Consider the following 22,124-nt stretch of genomic DNA (forward strand, 5'->3'; position numbering starts at 1 on the left):
TGACCTTTCTTGCGTCTCAGGGATAGCCACACCAGTTTGGGAATTAGTGGAGTGTTGGATCTGTTAAAAAATATAAACAGATTCCGAAACGTTGTGATTTATCTTATAAGTAATGAAGCGTGGGTACATTTAAAAAAATAAAGGTCATCACCTATGCAAATAAGCAACAAAATTTTACTCGCCCAATAAAAAAGCTAGTAGCCTACATCCCACAATAGAAATCATTTACTTACCTTCGGTATGATATTAAATACTCGCCCGCACCAATGAACCACTCGGCCCAGGCGAGTGGTTATTTGCATCCCTGTTGTATACTATCATCATACTTACACGAAGGTAAAACTTTTTTTACATTTAGAAACATACTATTTTATTTATGTTACTATTGGCGCATTGTAGAGTTTATTATCCCTTATATCCAAAGTAAAATTTACCTGTGAAAAGCATAAGATTTCTTAAATGCAAGACTTGCAAGACACTTGCAAGCAAGACCAAGACCGGGTGTGCAAGACCAAGACCAAGGTTTACAGTGCAAGACCAAGACCAAGACCAAGATTGGATGTGCAAGACCAAGACCAAGTCTTGGTCTTGGTCTTGCATTTACTCATCACTAATTATTATGTAGATTGTTTCCCTCTTATGAATCTCGAAATGGTTTATATCGACAAATGAGACTAAATGAGAATACTATTGGATTCACTACTTATCGAGTGCAACTTAGAATGAGAGTAGGTGCTAATTGAGAGTGTAATTTTTCATAGGATAGCTTGAGTTCACAGCATTGCGGACTCTGCTGTTTATCTCTGAAAGGTTAAGGTATTGGTCTGCTATAAAAGTAACCAAGAATATCGCTTTTCACCACCTTGGAACATCTACGTGTCACCTAAGACGTACCTGGAAGATAAAAAAAATAGTCCCCATCAGCATCGACTACCTTCTGCCAACGTTCTGGAAGGACATGGATTCCATCGCGGTAGAATTTGGTAGACCGTAAAGCAAAGAAGGTATCAAATACATTTTGCGTCTCTACTAGAGATTTGAACTGGCTTCCTTTAAGGTGATTGTTCAAGTGTTGAACGAGTGATAATCGGACGGTTCAGTGTCCGGGGAGTATGGAGGATGCAATAGTGCTTCCCATCCAAGACGTAGAATGGTGTCCCGGGTCATCCTAGCCACGTGGGGCTTAGCGTTGTCCTGTAACAGCTAAACCCCTTTGCAATTTAGAAGTGCTGGCTCCAGAGTTTTGAGTTTTTCTTGAACACGAGTCAACTGCTGACAGTACACAGTTGCATTGATGCTCTGACCAAATGGTAGCAGTTCCCAATGCACGATGCCGCGAGCAGTCGACCGATCACACAGAAGGTCCTTCTAGTGCAGTGCCGTTTTCTGGTGTTTTGGAACCAGTTCATGGGACACTAACCAATGATGACGGCGCCATGGAGCTTCGTACAAGACCAACTTTTCATCACATATTAACATCCTGTCCAGAAATGGCTCCTTCCTCAGACGAGACAGCAAAGAAACACAGGTGTCTGCTCAGGTTACCTTGAAATCATGTGAGACCATCGACCCAAGTTGCAGTGCTTCCCAAGCTGATGGAGGTGTTATCGAATGGTTTCTCTACCCACACTGAATTGTAGTTCCAGCTCCTCACAGTCTGGCCACTGTTCGCCTCAATTGCTGCCTGAAGATCTTCATTTTGTACATGTGTTGATCTTCTGGCACGTGATGCTTCTTTGAGTGTTCCCTCACCGTTCTTAAACTTGTTAAACCACTGCATGCACTGTCCGCGTAGTCACGATACCCTCACCAAAGGCCTGGCATATCTTCCACTCCGCTGCAGCGGTATTTGACCCCAGTTTGAACTCGTACATCATACACACCCTCATGACGCTCTGTGGAAGTTCCATGTTCACTCTGTCCTTATGCAGGTTCACGGTGTAACTAAACTGCGACAACCAGCTAGTATGTTAGATATACCCACACCAACAAGTGACTTTCGCCTTATCTTCATTCGTATTCAATTCACGGTATGAGAGCCAATGGAATACAGACCACCATCAAAATCGAAAGAACTTTCTTGGTTACCTTTATAGTTACGAGTGACTATATTAGAAACCAAATTGAATGAAACTAGTCTTCAGCTTATATGCAACAGAACGGGTAGTACTGAAACGTGAGAAAGTACTAACTATGGTATTTCAAATCCAAAATCTCGACCTGCGCAGAAAAATGTCAGTTTGAGACAATACATTCATCAGCATAAGTAAGTAGGAAGTTCTTACAGTTTGTTACAAGTTGTTGCGTACACAGTTTTACATGACACGGAAGTTATACGAAGAAGACAAACAACATAATTTATATACTATGTAGTCATAACGCTATTCTTTTCCGGTTTTGTCATTACAATTTAACAAGCGAATAGATAAAACAAAACTAAGAAATTCACGTGTGTGAAATAATCATAAAGATTTCGATAAAATTAAAATATTGATTTTTATTTTTACTTTTTAAGTCCACGATAATAATTAAGCAATAACACATTACAATCAGAGTTCTCTAAACAATAAAATTTGATAAAAGAAATTAATTACCTCAACTAATGACCTTTCTTCACACAGGTCTTAGTGGCTCGTCTAAACCTACATGAAAAGTTTCTGACTAGCTAATAGTTTTGTGGAACTCAAGTAAGTCACAGTGGCGGATCGAGAAGGTAAAAACAGGAGGGTGCAGCAAGAACCCAGACTATGATGGGTATATCACGTTGGGGAGGGGAGGGAAATATATATTAAAATGATCGCAAATGATGCCAAATCCACAGTTTTGGGGGTCGCTGAGATGAACAGTGACACTTCTGATGCCGTTTAAATCGGAATTCAGGCCCCATTGCTTTTTATATCCAAAATGAAACGTACTCTCCCCGTGTGGAAACGGGCAATCTGGTAGTGATTTATAGGATTAGGATTTAGGATTTAGATTTCTGGACTTTCGGCATCTAAGGCCATTTAGCTCTTCACGTTCTGAGGGATGCCGTCCGTCGGTGATCACACTATGCGGGGAAAGAGAAGGAAGAAATTCGCCTGGGACCTATAAGTTAGGTACCACCCCGGCATTTACCTGGTGTGAATGAGGAAAACCCAGGAAAACTTCATTCAGGGTGGCTGTCCAGCAAAAGCGTTTTACACTTTTTCGACCGAGTACCCCCGCCGGGAATCGAACCGGGACCGCTCGCCTAAGAACCCTTTTCGGAAAAGGAAGGTTTGCCGGACGGATTCTAAACTTTTTAATAAATCGGTTCGTTGATCGTCCCATCCCGTTCAGGACCAAGGCTGTATGAATCGTGAATCTGTAGCTTAACGTAGGATCCAAATCACATGAGCTTCCACTGGGAATCGAACCCAGGTTTCTCGCGTAGAAGACATGTACGTTAACAATATAACCACCACGAGGAGACTTTTTGCCATTTGCCAGTGCTGGGGTGTGTTTGATCCCTCCCCCTTTCCCATACGCTAACATATTGCAGTGCAGTCCTGGCTACAGTTTACAAGACAGCGGAATCACAACGCTCCTTGCGCGGCTTGAATCCAGCACTACAAGGCACGATACAGAAGGAATACTTGCAGGACAAAATCTTTGATTTTAACGTCCCACGTTTATACCCTTTAGACTAAGGGAGACGATGACTAAACAAGTGAACGATGATAGAATAAATGGTGAAATGAGAAAGTGGGAGGAAACGGCAGAGGCCAAGAAAGCCCACGGACATAATGTTGTCCACCACAAACTTACTTGACCGGGATCGAACCAGGGTTGGGGGCCGCGGTGGCTCAGTGGTAGAGCGTTAACCTCTGGTGCTTGGGGTGTCGGGTTCGATCCCAGCCCCCGCCAAGTGAACTTTGTGGTGGACAAACACCGTGTGCGTGGGTTTCCTCGGGGTTCTCCCGTTTTCTCCCACTTTCTTCATTCCACCATTTCATTCATTACTCATCGTCACCGTCTACCTAACCGGCATAACCGTGGGACGTAAAACTCAAAGATTTTATTTCATTTTTCGAACCAGGGTCTACCACTGAGCGACTGTCCACCCCTGGCTGGCTATTGACAAGCCGACTTGAAATATTATTAATCCAACAAATTGAAGCAAAAGTTACCCAAAAAAAAAGGAAGTTACGAGTTGTGAAGGTCTTTTAACTCTAATTTCACTATTAAAAGAAGTAAAAAAAATTAAATATATGGAAATAATTATGTTAAGGACAAACAGTTTTATCAGTGACATGGTAATATGTCGAGTGTTATAGATAGAAACCCTGTTCGAAGCAGAAGACGAAAGTGTTGTGTGTGTAGAAGGCCGTTAGTCATCAGTCACACTGGATTGGAAGATGGTTGTACGGAGCGACGTAACACTGAACTGACAAGTGCTAAACTATTCGTCTCCGGCGCGTGTGTTATTTTGCAGACGTGTTCGCTGTACACACAATGTATGTGTTGCTGTAAAGAAAATGTTTTTGTGTTGATTGGTTTTTAACTGTCGTTGACGTCCACTTGTTCATAAATAGTGATATTAATGTATTTTTCTTTTTATGTTTTGACAGACAATCTAACAACACAGAACAGTAAACAATAACAACCAAAAAAAATATGGGTTGTTTGTTGAGTAAAAAGAATAAACCAAAATCTGTTGGTGACAACAAACTACAAGTGGAGATTAAACCAGTGGTATATGGAGTTGACGTAGGAATGTTGAATGGTGACAACGATGCCAAAAATCTACAAAAGGACTCGAAAATTAGCAATAACAGTGGATCAATGCGAGAAAAGAAACAACAGCTAAAGTACAAAGGAAAGTGTGATGCGAAAATTTCAGCAAAATATGAAATTAAAGTGTTAATTGGTAAAGGCACTTTTAGTCGTGTTGTGCGCGTCGAACACCGAGTAACGAAACAACCGTATGCAATGAAAGTAATTGATTGTCGCCGGGGACGTGAACTTTTCGACGCAGAACTTTCAATTTTGCGCCGAGTTCGACATCCAAATGTGATACAACTTATCGAAGTGTTAGAGACGCCAAATCGAATTTATTTAGTGATGGAACTTGCTACGGGTGGCGATTTGTTTGACCGAATCGTTTCTAAAGGATTCTTCACCGAAAGGGAAGCGATTCGAGTTCTGAAAATGGTATTGGATGGTGTTCGTTACCTTCACGGTCTAGGAATCACCCACCGAGACTTGAAACCAGACAATCTTCTGTATTATCATCCGGGTAACGACTCAAGACTTATGATCACAGACTTCGGTCTTGCGTGCACACGTCGCTCTGGCGGTAATTCTTTCATGTACACCGCATGCGGGACTCCGGAATATATTTCTCCCGAAATTGTGAGTCGAAGACCGTACTCCAGTGCTGTAGATTTATGGGCCATTGGAGTTATTGCATATATTCTTCTGGCCGGGACTTTCCCCTTTGATGACGAAAACACGACAAGGTTATACAAGAAGATTCTACGGGCGAGCTACTCTTTTGAGGGAGAGGTAAGTACACAAACTTTCTTTAAATATAGTCTTGCCATACCTAATGTACTGTACCATTCCAGCATTTGTCTAATGTAACCTTAGGAAAGTTAGACGAACACTTCGGAATGGCATAAGGTTCCCAGAGGCCAAGTTAGGTGAATTACGACAAACTAAACTCTTTCAAACTATTAACTAACCGAAATACCACTTGCATAAAAGGATTTCTTCCAATAATCTACATTATAAGATAACAGTGGGGGAGGGGGGCAGAGCCCCACGCCCTCCCAAACTTATATTATTTTAGAATATATATTGTTAGAAGAAATCCTTCAATACAAGTGGAATTTTGGTTAATTAATAATTTTGAATAATTTATTTTGTTGTAATGCACCCAACTTGCCTTAAAGAATAAAAGTAACCAAGAACATCAATAACTCTAGACAATGCAAAACAATATACCCATTGCGAAGAAATGTAGGTCTATTTCAAAGAACACAACACTATATGCAGCGCTCCTTCGTGGCTAAGCGGTTAGCGTACGCGCCTTTGGCGTGGGAGACCCGGGTTCGATTCCCGGCAGGAGCTCCTGTGTTTCGGATTCCTCGCTAATCAGTAGGTCCATGTCTCATATCGCCTTACTGCTGAATGGGACCTTAAACTCAAAAATCATCATCATCACAACACTATATGCCACTAAAAGAATTTTGTAAACCCACATAAAAACACAATAGAATCAAGAAATAAAACACTAAAAGAAACCATAAAATATACACAGAACACACGAGGTGTAAAGCAATATATTGCCATACTTCGACAGATTAACAGAATGCAATCACATACCACGTCTACCGCCGATGAAGAATTCAACATCGACTCCGAATACGAAACTGAATGGAATTTCGAAAAATTAAAAAAGCAAATTAAAATAAAATTTATTCACGTAAAATCAAAGAAATTACAAAAAAATTTCATATATCTAAAATTATAATTAACTAAAACATTATTATTACTTTACGTATAATACCATGGACCTACATATGATTAGTGTGGTTAAGTAAACAAGCATGCTAGTGGACTGTTGAAAGATTGAAGTTCAGTGTTTTTCGTTTCGGTAACACAGAAAAGAATAAGGTACGAAAAGGAACCAAAACAAGATTCGTAAAATATATCTCATTAGTTGTATAAGGGGGGCTGTGTCCTAGACTCCTCTCGATGAACACTTCTAAATACTTAGGCGTAGTTATAACCAATAAGGATAAAGTCACTGAGGAAATATAGATAGATTAATTCGGAAGATTAAAAAAAAAAAAAAAAAAAAAAACACGCAATATAGAAGAAATTATTATAACGAAATTAATTATTATCTGTTCGTTAGATAGATTACAGTTTAGCTTCCCTTCTAGCACTGAGGCTATATAAGACCCATACCAGTGACGACGCTAGACGAGTGTATGGGGCGAGTTCTCCCCGATATGTTGTATTTCAATATAAGTCAAATAATATAAAGCTCTTATTTTCGATATAACAAAACAGCTGCCCCCCCCCAAACAAACAAAAAAAATGTGTGCCCTTCGCTTGCCCGGTACAAGAACTTAAATCTGGCGTCATCACTGCGTGGACTGACAGCTTAACGTGGGATCCAAGTAATACCATTTCATATAGCGGAAATGGTCAGATATAGCGAAATGAAGCATGTTTTGCAATCTATTCAGCGCCGCAACAATAAGTTGCATATATTTTGTTAACTCTGTAGTCAAACCGGAAGTGGTAGAAATTAACAATTTCTGTTTATAACTATAGTTTCCATTGAACAAATACGATAATATATAGCGACAGTGATTTACGTGAGATCAATTTAGCATCTGAAGAATAGATAATATCTTTACACACCCACGTCTATCCACTAAAACCGGAAGAGAGAGAAATTGTGTACTACTTCTGGTTTCAGCATTGATCTCCATATAGCGAAAACGGTGGAAGATAGCAATCGGTGCTTTTTTTTAACGAATAAGCAGGGACGTACGCAGGGGTGGTCCTGGGGGTTCGGACCCCCCCCCCCGAAATCCTGACTTTTTTGTAAATTTAGTCTAATTTTAGGGGCAATTTTACAATTGTTAATATAATTTAGCATGAAATTGTGTTTGGACCCCCCGAAAAGATTTGGACCCCTACCGAAATAAATTCCTGGGTACGTCCCTGCGAATCAGCATCCCCAAAATGGGTCCCATCTCATCCATTGCCCTTGAACAATTTGCAGTTTGAATGTTGATCTGCAATGGATTAAGCGTCCGAAGAATTATGTTCCATCTTTGGCTTTATTCCCCTAGTGCAACCAGAAGTTGTATAAATCTACTACCACTTCCGGTTTGAATATTAATTTATACATATAGCAAAAAGCGCTAAGATATTACAAAGAAATGTGTTTTTCTTAATGGCGTCACAAGAATGAGTTCCGTCTATGACCTTATTACTATATATTGAAAGTTATAGATTTTCTACTTTTGTACGACCAGTTCCATCTTGAGTTCGCGTAGGAAGCACGGTGACTCAGTGGTAGAGCGCTGACCTCTGGTGCCTCGAGTCCTTGGTTCGATCCTCGGTCATGTAAGTTTGTGGTGAATAACATCGTGTCTGTGAGTTTTCTCAGCATACTCCCACATTCTCATTCCCCCAATTCTTCGTTCATCATTCACTTGTCATAAACACCCGTCTCTCTTAGCCTAAAGGGCATAATCATGGGACGTTAAAATAAAATATTATACATATAAGTTCGCATAGTTTGGAAGTCTGACAATGTGAAACGAAACTTGTTTTTATCATTTGTATGTACGCGTGGAGCTCAGAACGACCATTTCAATAATCTCCGCACTTTGACATGTGACTCATTCATACCATCATCCGTACTAACCCTGACCTCGTCTTCAATGGATGACGCGAATCCAGGAAATACTAAATGCTTTTGGCATTGTTTCATTGCAGGGGCGTCATTTCAGACTTCGCTTGGGGGGGGGGGGGCAAGAGCACCACCGACATAAAACTTTCATGTTTTGTACTAGTATATTAGTATACAATTAATTAAAGTAAATGTGTTCCTCAAACTCTTGGGGGGGAGGCAATTGCCCCCTCCTGCCCCCCCTAAATGACGCCCCTGTTTCATTGCCCTTTTCATGTAGTTCTTATATATATATATATATATATATATATATATATATATATATATATATATATATATATTCATCCTCACGGCATTGTCAAGGCTCTATATTTGTATTTTACATTTATTATTGCAACCGGGTGTTACTGACTTCCGTATACGGTAGCCCGATCATCACCCTTGTTCTTCGCGCGCACAGTCATTCGAAGAACTGAAAACGTACTCTGTACACAAACAGTTTATGGTTGTGAACTCGGAAAGCCTGGTACTTCTGCTTGTCAAGGTCAAAAAGTGGGAGAAAAAAGGATGTGTAGAATGTAAAGAGGGTGCAACAGTGACTGATGCTTGTAAGGGAACATATTCATTTGTAGTTCGTGCACATTCCGCCTGTAGCGCTACTGTGGCACGACGTATATTGTAACTGTATAACTCTTGTACACCGCTAGTAGGTCTATTCGCGTTAGTGACGACCGAAACTATGTTGTCAGCTCTGACTGCGATAAGGCACTGCCGTGCTGCTTTTCCTTCTCTTTTTTCCCCCTTTTCCATTTGTGAGACGCCAAACATGTTGTTTTTGCTTGTTGCACGCGCTGAACGGGTTTCGGCGAGCGAAGTATTTAAGAAGTTGACTACATATTCTTGTTTGCGATAGTTTTAAATTGGTTAACTGTTGAAAAATATACGAAAATAAAGCTGTACTTGTTAAGGTATATTAGTCGAGGACGTAGCTACTGACAGTGTTGATTACAGATTTTCTCGAGGAAGAATTTAATTACAGTAGAGGTGAAAAGGAGACGTCCATTTAGACAGCCCCCTCCCCCTTATCAGACTCAATCGGAAATGGTCTCAATCGTTTGCACACAAATGTGCAGGCGAAATTTTCGTTTGTACACAATTAAGGGCGCCGTCAGAACGAAAACAAAGTGGGGGCTGTCTAAATGGTAGCCCCCCAACAACATGCCCTATTCAAGCACAAATTGTCGCAATCATTTGTACATCGTTTCTACAGAAATGTGAAGGCGAAATTTTCGTTTGTACACAATTAGGGGCCCGTCAGAACGAAAACAAAGTGGGGGCTGTCTAAATTGTAGCCCCCCACCAACAAGTCCTATTCAAGCACAAATTGTCGCAATCATTTGTACATCGTCTGTACAGAAATGTGAAGGCGAAATTTTCGTTTGTACACAATCAGGGGCGCCGTCAGAACGAAACCAAAGTGGGGGCTGTCCAAATGGTAGCCCCTCCCACCATGTCCAGTTGAATCACAAATTGTCGCAATCGTGTGTACTTCGTTTGTACAGAAATGTGCAGGCGAAATTTTCGTTTGTACACAATTAGGGGCGCCGCCAGAACAGAAAAAATGGGGGCTGTCTAAGTGGTAGCCCCCGACCATGTCCTATTCAATCACAAATTGTCGCAATAGTTTGTACTTCGTTTGTACAGATATGTGCACGCGAAATTTTCGTTTGTACATAATTAAGGGCGCCGCCAGAACAGAAAAAATGGGGGCTGTCTAAGTGGTAGCCCCCCACCATGTCCAATTCAATCACAAGTTGTCGCATTCGTTTGTGCATCGTTTGTACAGAAATGTGCAGGCGAAATGTTTGTTTGAACAAACTTAGGAGCGCCGCCAGAACGAAAACAAAGTGGGGAGCTGTCTGAGTGGTAGCTCCCCACACGATGTCCAATTGAATCACAAAGTATCGCAATCGTTTGTACATTGTTTGTACAGAAATGTGCAGGCCACATTTTCGTTTGTACACTATTAGGGGCGCCGCCAGGGCGAAAACAAAGTGGGGGGCTTTCTAAGTGATAGCCCAATCACCATGTTCAATTCAATCACAAATTGTCGCAATCGTTTGTACATCGTTTGTACAGAAATATGCAGGCAAAATTTTCGTTTGTATACAATTAGGGGCGAGCTCAGAACGAAAACAAAGGGGGGCTGTCTAAGTGGTAGCCCCCCACCATGTCCAATTCAATCACAAATTGTCACAATCGTTTCTATATCGTTTGTACATAAATGTGCAGGCTAAATTATTGTTTGTACATAATTAAGGGCGCCGCAGAACGAAAACAAAGTGGGGGCTGTTTAAGTGATAGCCCCCCACCATGTCCAATTCAGTCACAAATTGTCGCAATCGTTTCTACATCGTTTGTACAGAAATGTGCATGCAAAATTTTCGTTTGTACATAATTAGGGGCGCCGCCAGGGCGAAAACAAAGTGGGGGGCTTTCTAAGTGATAGCCCAATCACCATGTTCAATTCAATTACAAATTGTCGCAATCGTTTGTACATCGTTTGTACAGAAATATGCAGGCAAAATTTTCGTTTGTACACAATTAGGGGCGACCTCAGAACGAAAACAAAGGGGGGTCTGTCTAAATGGTAGCCCTCCCACCATGTGCAATTGAATCACAAATTGTCGCAATCGTTTGAATATACTTATAAAGAAATGTGCAGGCGAAATTTTCGTTTGTACACAATCAGGGGCGCCGTCAGAACGAAACCAAAGTGGGGGCTGTCCAAATGGTAGCCCCTCCCACCATGTCCAGTTGAATCACAAATTGTCGCAATCGTGTGTACTTCGTTTGTACAGAAATGTGCAGGCGAAATTTTCGTTTGTACACAATTAGGGGCGCCGCCAGAACAGAAAAAATTGGGGCTGTCTAAGTGGTAGCCCCCGACCATGTCCTATTCAATCACAAATTGTCGCAATAGTTTGTACTTCGTTTGTACAGAAATGTGCAGGCGAAATGTATGTTCGCACGCAATTAGGGGCGCCGCCAGAACGAAAAAAATTGGGGGCTGTCTAAGTGGTAGCCCCCGACCATGTCCTATTCAATCACAAATTGTCGCAATAGTTTGTACTTCGTTTGTACAGAAATGTGCACGCGAAATTTTCGTTTGTACATAATTAAGGGCGCCGCCAGAACAGAAAAAATGGGGGCTGTCTAAGTGATAGCCCCCCACCATGTCCAATTCAATCACAAGTTGTCGCATTCGTTTGTGCATCGTTTGTACAGAAATGTGCAGGCGAAATGTTTGTTTGAACAAACTTAGGAGCGCCGCCAGAACGAAAACAAAGTGGGGAGCTGTCTGAGTGGTAGCTCCCCACACGATGTCCAATTGAATCACAAAGTATCGCAATCGTTTGTACATTGTTTGTACAGAAATGTGCAGGCCACATTTTCGTTTGTACACTATTAGGGGCGCCGCCAGGGCGAAAACAAAGTGGGGGGCTTTCTAAGTGATAGCCCAATCACCATGTTCAATTCAATCACAAATTGTCGCAATCGTTTGTGCATCGTTTGTACAGAAATGTGCAGGCGAAATGTTTGTTTGAACAAACTTAGGAGCGCCGCCAGAACGAAAACAAAGGGGGGCTGTCTAAGTGGTAGCCCCCCACCATGTCCAATTCAATCACAAATTGTCACAATCGTTTCTATATCGTTTGTACATAAATGTGCAGGCTAAATTATTGTTTGTACATAATTAAGGGCGCCGCCAGAACGAAAACAAAGTGGGGGCTGTTTAAGTGATAGCCCCCCACCATGTCCAATTCAGTCACAAATTGTCGCAATCGTTTCTACATCGTTTGTACAGAAATGTGCATGCAAAATTTTCGTTTGTACATAATTAGGGGCGCCGCCAGGGCGAAAACAATGTGGGGGGCTTTCTAAGTGATACCCCAATCACCATGTTCAATTCAATTACAAATTGTCGCAATCGTTTGTACATCGTTTGTACAGAAATATGCAGGCAAAATTTTCGTTTGTACACAATTAGGGGCGACCTCAGAACGAAAACAAAGGGGGGGTCTGTCTAAATGGTAGCCCTCCCACCATGTGCAATTGAATCACAAATTGTCGCAATCGTTTGAATATACTTATAAAGAAATGTGCAGGCGAGATTTTCGTTTGTACACAATTAGGGGCGCCGCCAGGACGAAAACAAAGTGGGGGGCTGTCTAAATGTTAGCCCTCCCACCGTGTTCAATTCAACCACAAACTGTCGCACTTGTTTGTACGCCTTTGTACATAAATGTGCAGCTGAAATTTTCGTTTGCACATAAATGTGGCCCCGCGAAAACGATAACAAACTATGGGCTCTCTAATTGATAGGCCTCTCACCATGTCGAATTCAACCACAAACTGTCGCACTTGTTTGTTACGGTTTTGTACAGAAATTTGCAGGCGAAATTTTCGTTTGTACACAATTGCGGGCGCGCCAAAACGATAACAAAGTATAGGCTACCTAGTTGGTAGCACCCCCTACGTCCCATTCAAAAGAAAATCATCTCAATTGTTTGCACATCGTTTGAGCAGTAATGCGCAGGCGAATTTTTTTTCTAAGCTATCAGATGCGTGGACAGAACGAAAAAAAGGGGAGTTGTCTAAGTGCTAGCCCCACCAGTTGTGTTTGATTGAACCACAAATTGTCGCGATCGTTTATACATCGTTTGTGCAGAAATGTGCAGGTAAAATTTTCGTTTGTATTAAATAATATACGGATGTGAGTATTTTTAATATCTGCGATCAACATTAAGCGGTTTGGATAACGGTTGATGAGTTTGAAAATGGTTCCTATTGCACTAGTTGAAAAAAAATTCTTTTTCTCTGGCACACGGAAGAAAATGCCTGATTCTAATAGAACTTTTCACGTAGAATTCGAATCTGCAATCAGTTTTTCTCCATCACCCTCAGTTTTCCCGTGACAGACGTGTTTTCGGAAAATTTCCCCTCAAATTTCTGTTCTTTTTCTTTTTTTCTTTTTTTAAAACCATTTTCATACTTGTAGCTTGGGTACCTTAGGTATATAAACGCACAAATTATATTGTATGTTAGCCTGATTTATACTTAGTAAGCCCTCTAAGTTTCATAAGAATAGCATTATTCTATCTAGAGAAATAAACATATTTATATAAAAAATATGCTATGTGTACTGTTCATTTTACAATATTCATTAGTGCAGATAAAATCACATATAACTTCCACGAAAATTACAATATAAGCACGGTTTATATCTTATTGGATTTGAAATAAAACATATTTTCAATGATGTATACACCGTGTCACCATTTTATATCTACTTAATAAATAATACAAAAGAAGTGAGTGGTATCTTCTTAATAAATGGACACTTACTTACCTCAACTAATATGTTTTAGTTGTCGACTTTCTTCTGTGTTTGGTTTCTGGAACATCTCTTAAGTGTCCAACAGTAATCAGCTAGCATTTTTGAACTACACTGTCACTGGTACCTCTTCTCCATGGAGGAAATGTCCTGATGAAAATGTTCCCCATACTCATCACTAACAGCACCAAGCTTTTCAGGAAAGAAATGCAGGTGGGAGTCTAGAAAGTGAACTTTAAGGGACATGTTGCAACCCATTTCATTGAATGATTGCCGGAAATCACTCACAATTTCACGGTAATTTGGGGCTTTCTTGTTTCCTAAAAAAATCTCTGTTAAACATTTAAATGGACACCAAGCTGCTTTCTCAACCAGAGTTAAGAGATCCTCAAATTTTTGGTCACGAATCAAACATCTTATTTGGGGGTCTACAAAAATCCCTAGCGTCACTAACCCGAGGAATATTTTCCTTGAGGTAACAAGATCCTGCATTACTTTTGTCCATTGTCCTAACAAAGTTTTTGAAGAGCCCCAACTTTATGTGAAGAGGAGGTAGAATTATCTAATCAGGGCTCACCAGTGAGGAATAAACAGCATTCTTCTGTCCAGGAGTTAATACATGCGTTGGCCATTCCTTCTTGATGTAATGTTCCGCTTTGTTCCTGCTGTCCCATTCGCAGAGGAAACAATAATATTTCGTATAACCAAGCTGCAAACCCATTAACAAAGAAATGACTTGTAAATCACAGCAAACGGTCCACTTGTATTTCTCATACTGAATTTTTTCTAACACTATTTCGATGTTTTCATAGGTTTCCTTCATATTAGTTGCATAAGCCAAAGGCACTGAAGGAAATTTGTTGCTATTGTGCAAAAGGACAGCCTTAAAACTAGTTTTCAAAGAGTCAATAAGCAATCTCCACTCTGTACTTATATGTGCATGTCCAAGTCTATCCATCACAGCACAGACATTATTACAATACACTAAATCATTTTCTTGAGAATAGTAGTTTTGAAACTCTGTATGAAGGTTTCGAAAAATACACACTTTAGTGTCACGATGGAGCAGATTCCAGCCTTAAGTTTAGAATCAAGAAGTTCTGTCTGTGTATTGGAGAGTTTTAAATCCAGTATGAGGTCATTTAGTTCACCCGGAGTTATCAGATGGGAATCCAATGTAGATGTGCTTCCTACATAAGTAGGATCATCATCTTCATTTGGAACTTCAATAGTTGCCTCAAGTACGTAATCCTCATTTACCGTAAGATGAGGAGGAGGTACCGGTACAGGTAATTCTGCACTGTGTGGAACTGTCCTAATTGCTGATGCAAATTAGGGTACTGTACTGTGTGGTTAGATTTACTGCTTATTTCTTTTATCTGTGTCATACAAAAGTAGCAGTCTGAAGAATGATCTTTTGGTTCCCTCCAGATCATCGGTACTGCGAAGTCCATGTTTCGTCCACCATTTGCCCACCCAGTCAGACGTTTCACGCAAGTACAACAAATGTAGTGAGGAACCCAGTTCTTATCCTGGTCTCCTACACAGCAACCAAAATATAACTGATAACACTTCCTCACAAGTGGAGTAAAACATCGACGTTGTGATTTAAATATCAGCTCCCCACATACATAACAGAAATTGTCCGGTTTATTTACACACTTCCTCGACATCTTGTATCCTGTAAGGTATCACACACATACATACATACATACACACACACACACACACACACACACACACACACACACACACACAGGAATCTACACTCCATCAAATTCCCACAAAATCCCTCTAGACATTCCCTCATACAAAAATGGTGACATGGTGTACACATCATTGAAAACTTTTTATTGGAAGTCCAATGAGGTATAAACCGTGGTATATTGTAATTTTCGTGGAAATTATATGTGTTGAAGACCGACCCGACCCCACCCGTGACCCAAATTGACTGACCCGACCCGACAACCCGACCCGAGCTGACCCGATTGGCCCGACCCAAAGTGACCCGAGTGAACCAACAGGTGACTTAACCCGACAACCGACCCGAGTGACTTGAACTTACAATCTAACCAGTTTGAGAGAGCTAGAACTTTACAAAACTGCCACCAGAAAAAAAATGCTGACCAATTCTTATGCATAAACCATTGTTTCGGCTTTTTTTACTTGTAGTATAATTATCCTCCTCCTCCTCCTCAGTGTTCTCCCATTAATAAACAGGCCAGTTTCCGTGAATTAGGTAAGAAGCTTCCATTTTTGCGATTTCCCGCTAATATCTGCCTCGCAACCCAACATAAAGTACCACCCTCCTTATTACAATCTATCAATTCCAACCTTCTTACACACTCTCGCTCTCCTGATATCACCCCCTTTACTACATCCTTCAGAATGCAATCCCTTAGCAAGATCAAAACTTGTGATCCGTCCATTTTTCGCTTCCTTATATCGTCTAATATTGCTCTCGTCTCTTGCATTTTTTCAGCATTTCCTTATTCGTTTTCCTCTCTACCCTGCTAACCTTCTTTATTTTACTCCACATCCAAATTTCCAAGGTTAAAAATTAGGCAATCAAGTTCAAAAGTCAAAATAAAATTTGACTGAGTTCTGAAGACAAGTTCTGAAGGCTAAAAGAATAAAAGTTCTGAAGACAACATTATTTTCTAGTAAGGAATGTATATAGAACTTCTTTTAATATTTTTTGCTGTGTAACAAACAACAATTTCATCACGTTAACATTCCGATTTTTCTATTTAAAAACAGCGTTGCTGTCTGATAGAATCATAAGGAACTAATTGCACTGAAATATCATTCTGTAGGGAATTACCTTTTATTTTTTCTTGATTAATTTATCTAGAAGATATTTGCAACGTTATATAAAATTAGCAAGTATTTTATTGCGGAGAAAGTCAAATCACTACTCCAGCAATAATAATAATAATAATCTGAAGGTGACCAAGAAAGTTCTGTCTCTTTGTGGAGGTCTGTGTTCAATTGGCCCTCACACCGTGAGTTGAATGCGAATGGATATAAGGTGAAGGTCAGTTGTTGGACGAGACGAGACGAGACAGAATTTTCATGAAATGGTACGAGATGAGACAGAGCTCTTTCAATAGAAACATATGCACTTTTCCAGACGAGACTACCTTCACGACACATTTTCGAAACGAGAATGCCCCAAACCAGGTCTCGTGAGCAACACTAGTGAGTATATCCAACATACTACTTGGTTGTGGCTGTTCAGATGCACCGTGAACGTGCGTAAGGACTGAGTGAACATGGGGCCTTCACAGAGCGTCATAAGGGCTTGTTTGCTGTACGAGTTCAAATTGCTACTCCGCGCAGCGGAAGATATGACAGGCCTTTGGTGAGGGTTTCGTGACTACGCGGAGAGTGCAGTGGTATGACGGTTTAAGGACGGTGACGAAACACTCGAAGACGCACCACGTGCCGGAAGACAAACAGATGTTCAAAATAAAGATCTTCGGGCAGCAATTGAGGCGAAGACAGACATGTGAGGAACTGGTACTACCTTTCAGTGTAAGTGGAGAAACTATTCTGCACCACCACCATCAACTTGGGAAGCACTGCAAGTTGGGTTGAAAGGTCCTACATGATTTGACTTGGAGCCAGAAAGCAACGCGAGCAGACACCTGTGTTTCTTTGGTGTCTCGTCTGAGGAAGGAGCAATTTCTGAACAGGGTGTTGACATGTGATGGGAAGTGGGTCCTGTACGAAGCTCCACGGCGCCGTCATTGTTGGTTAGCATCCCATGAACCGGTTCAAAAACAGCCCAAGCCAGCACCACGCCAGAATAAGGTTCTCCTGCGCATTTTGTGGACTGCTCGAGGTATCGTCCATCGGGAACTGCTACCAGCTGGTCAGATCATCAATGCAACTGTGTACTGTCACTGTGTACTGTCTGGATCCAGCAGTTCTGAATCGCAAAGGGGTCCTCTTGTTACAAGGCAACGCTAAGCCCCACGTGGCTAAAATGACCCAGTACATCATTCTACGCCTTGGATGGAAAACACTATTGGATCCGCCATACTCCACGGACATTGTACCGTCCGATTACCACCTGTTCCATTCCTTGGACAATCACCTTAGAGAACGCCAATTCAAACAGCTAGTAGAGGTTCAATATGCACTTGATATCTTCTTCACTTCACGTCCCACCAAGTTCGACTGCGATGGAATTCATGGCCTTCTAGAACGTTTTCAGAAGGTCGTCGAGGCTGATGGAGACGATTTTTGATATTCCAGGTACGTCTTAGGTTACATACCAATGTTCGAAGGTGTTGGTGAAAAGGCGGCGGAACTTTCTTGGGCACTCTTAAAGTTATAATAATAATAATATTATTATTATTATTAATAATAATAATAATAATAATAATAATAATAATAATAATAATAATAATAATAATAATAATAATAATAATAATAATGTGTCCTGCCCAAAGGCAGATGTTTGATCCGAAGGTCCATGGGTATTGATTCCAGCTCGTACCAAGTAAGTTTTCTGGTGGACAAACCCCATGTGCATGGGTTTTCTCGGTGTTCTCCCATTTCCTCCCACTTTCTTCATTCAACCACTTCAATTATTTCTCATCATCACTGTCTCTCTTAGCGTTGGTGCATAACGTGGGACGTTAACTAGATATTTCCTTTCAATTTCACTTAATGTGACATTTAACTTGACATAGAAACGCAGAAAGGAAAAAAGTCAGTAGTAATATTAATTACAATTACAATACCAATTAGTTAATATAGGGTAAAATTAAAATTTTATTACTATTTCACCTTCAATTAGTCACATTTATCATTCATTCACCAACTTCGAATTGAATTCCACAACAAAGCTCTTTATAGTATTCCGTATAGAAAATAAGTGAAGAATGTGACGACCCGACCCGAGTGACCCGACACGAGCTAACCCGACTGACCCGACCCGACAACCCGACCCGTAACCCGACCCGTTTGAGAGCACTATCAGAGGGGTACTATTTACAGTACAATTTATTTTGTATGGTTTAGCATACTTTAAGGCTACCATACTTTTTGAAAACAGAAAAAACGGGACATCTTACAAATTAGTAATAAATATTGCATTTTGTATTAATTTTATCTTTCGAATTTTACTACAGTATCGCACTAGTTATACAACTTAAAATAATGTATTAATATAGTCCATACTCAGTGGCGTATTTAGGGGGAGGGCTTCCGGGCTCAAGCCCCCCACCGAAATCTTACTTACTATAGTAAAGTATATGAAATATCTTGCAGAATTTTCATATTTTCAGGCAAAGCACCCCCGGAAGTTAGCAAAGCCCCTCCCGAAACAAAATCGTAAATACGCCACTGTCCATACTTAATCAACAGTGCTAAAAATTATTATAGAAGCTAGAAGCTGTTATACAATATAAACGCAATCAGTGAACATACAATATTTAGGCAAAAATTATATTTTCAATATTATTACGCATACCACCTTTACATGCTCTACATGTCTATAAAGAAAAATATCCAGATTTATGAAGTTGTTTTAAAATTTCAATAGGCTAATTTATTGTTGTTAACCTAAAATGCGAACTAAAAGAAAGCAATTTGCATAATTGTTTTTCTGAAGCAGAAAAAAAATGTGTTTTCGGGGCTGGTCTGCAACGTCACAAGAATTTGTTGCCACCTCGGGGTATACATTCTTACTTTTAGTGATAAGAGTGCTACTTAGAAGGATTTAAACATTGCATGTTATATCCGGGGAAGCAGCGATTGCAATAATAATAAAGATTAGAATGAAATTGTTCCTATAGTATTGTCGGAATTGAAAGCAAAAGGAATAAGTCGATTTTATTATCTTTTCAGAAATTTTGATATGTAATTAATAATAATAATAAAGAAAAAAACAGGACAAGAAGGAAAATTTCTGCACACCGGGACAAATTTTAAGAAACCGGGGCGTATGGTAGCCTTACATACTTATTTGCATGCGGAGTGTCAGTACGGAGCCACTACGTAGCAGAGTTGAAACAAAACCTCGTAAATAGGTTGCCAACTCAGGAAAACAAAATTACCGGCACACCCTCAAAATTCTCTGTACAAATGAGAAACTGAAGACTGTATTGATCGTTATTATATTTACCAGCAATTGCCACTTGTTTAAAATTATCCAAACAGATGAATAATACTGGATATTAATCTTTATGTAACAATAGTTGATTCATAAAATGAAATTTATTCTATAAACTTCACTTCAAACAAAGGAAATTGCTTTAAAAAGTCATTTTCTACTCTCAATAAATGAATAAAATTCTTTTACAATAAAATATAAGTGTTATCAAATTTGTTATGTTAAATAAACAAAAAAAACTGCCATACGTTAAAAAAATATCGATAATGTATAATACAACGGAAATTTGTGTTTGTAAAGGCACTGTTGAAAAATTTCGATGTTCAATGTTATATTCTGGATTGCAGATTCCAAAATACCGGTCAGAAGGGGTCTAATAAGAAGTTTGTACCGGTCACCGGCCTTAATCAAAATTACAGCAAATACCGGCCAGCTAGCAACTCTACTCGTAAATCAGAATGCTGAATGCACCAAAATACTTCACCATGCATTCTATAGTTTCTGCAAAATGAGTTTAATGAAGATGATCATATAAAACAAAATACTGTGTTATAATTTTCCCTTTAACAGTCTACTTTGTGGATTTGTTATATCTTCCACTTATCAATTTCCTGTACGAGATGAGAATAACGGTTTCTGCGCAAGATAGAAAGAAAAAAATACATTTTTCTCATAAGGATTCAGTTCACGTAAGAAATAATGAATAAGTTTAATAATAAGAGCCGAGGAGTGAAAAACTAACTCAGCAATAATGATTGTAAGTATAAATATAAATATAAAAAAAACAAAAAAAAACATTTAATTCCATCATCGTTAGGATAAGATCAATATAGTGAATCACACGATAGTGTGAACAAACCAAACCACACAATAGTGTGAACAAAGTCCTGTTAGAAAAATACTCCATAAATGTGACACATTTTTTTAATGCTTCTACCATTTATACAAACCCTCACATTGTTTTCGTTCTGGCGGCGCCCCTAATAGAGTACAAACGAAAATTTCGCCTGCACATTTCTGTGCAAACGATGTACAAGCGATTGATATAATTTGTGATTGAATTGGATATGGTGGGGGCTACCATTTAGACAGCCCCACTTTGTTTTCGTTCTGGCGGCGCCATTAATTGTGTACAAACGAAAATTACGCATGCATATTTCTGTACAAACGATGTACAAACGATTACGAAAATTTGTGATTCAATTGGACATGTTGGTGGGAAGCTACCACTTAGAGAGCCCCCAGTTTGTTTTCGTTCTGGCGGCGCCCCTAATTGTGTACAAACGAAAATTTTGCCTGAACATTTCTGTAAAAACGACGTACAAACGATTCCGACAATTTGTGATTGAATTGGACATGGTCGGGGGCTACCACTTAGACAGCCCCACTTAGTTTTCGTTCTGTCGGCGCCCCTAATTGTGTACAAACAAACATTTCGCCTGCTCATTTCTGTACAAACGAAGTACAAACGATTCCGACAATTTGTGATTCAATTGGACATGGTGGGGAGGTATTACTTAGAAATCACCCCACTTAGTTTTCGTTCTGGCGGCGCCCCTAATTGTGAACAAACAAACATTTCGCCTGCCCGTTTCTGTACAAACGAAGTACAAACGATTGCGATAATTTGCGATTGAATTGGACATGGTGGGGGGGGCTACCACTTAGACAGCCCCCTTTTTTCTGTTCTGTCGGCGCCCCTAATTGTGTACAAACGAAACTTTTGCGTGCACATTTCTGTACACACGAAGTAGAAACGATTGCGATAATTTGTGATAGAATAGAACATGTTGGTGGGGGGCTACCAGTTAGACAGTCCCCCACTTTGTTTTCGTTCTAGCGGCGCCCCTAATTGTGTACGAACATACATTTTGCCTGCACATTTCTGTACAAACGAAGTACAAACGATTGTGACAATTTGTGATTCAATTGGACATGGTGGGGGGGCTACCACTTAGACAGCCCCCATTTTTTTCTGTTCTGGCGGCGCCCTTAATTATGTACAAACGAAAATTTCGCATGCACATTTCTGTACAAACGAAGTACAAACGATTGCGACAATTTGTGATTGAATAGGACATGGTCGGGGGCTACCACTTAGACAGACCCCAATTTGTTTTCGTTCTGGCGTCGCCCCTAATAGTGTACAAACGAAAATTTGGCCTGCACATTTCTGTACAAACAATGTACAAACG

The 22,124-nt window shown here is 40.1% G+C and overlaps 1 protein-coding gene across 1 annotated transcript in view; it reads left to right on the plus strand.

Annotated features, from left to right (window-relative positions):
• Positions 1 to 4,334: 4,334 nt before the first annotated feature.
• The window catches only part of LOC145683617 (serine/threonine-protein kinase H1 homolog), a 68,141-nt gene continuing 50,351 nt past the window's right edge, over positions 4,335 to 22,124 (plus strand). The window contains exon 1 of the mRNA XM_081754956.1: positions 4,335 to 5,529. Coding sequence (XP_081611082.1) covers positions 4,639 to 5,529 — 891 coding nt within the window. The 5' untranslated portion in view covers positions 4,335 to 4,638. The remainder of the gene's footprint in view (positions 5,530 to 22,124) is intronic.

The sequence above is a fragment of the Thermobia domestica genome, chromosome 1 (assembly GCF_964235325.1).
Source record: "Thermobia domestica chromosome 1, izTheDome1.hap1.1, whole genome shotgun sequence".
Lineage (NCBI taxonomy): Eukaryota > Metazoa > Arthropoda > Insecta > Zygentoma > Lepismatidae > Thermobia > Thermobia domestica.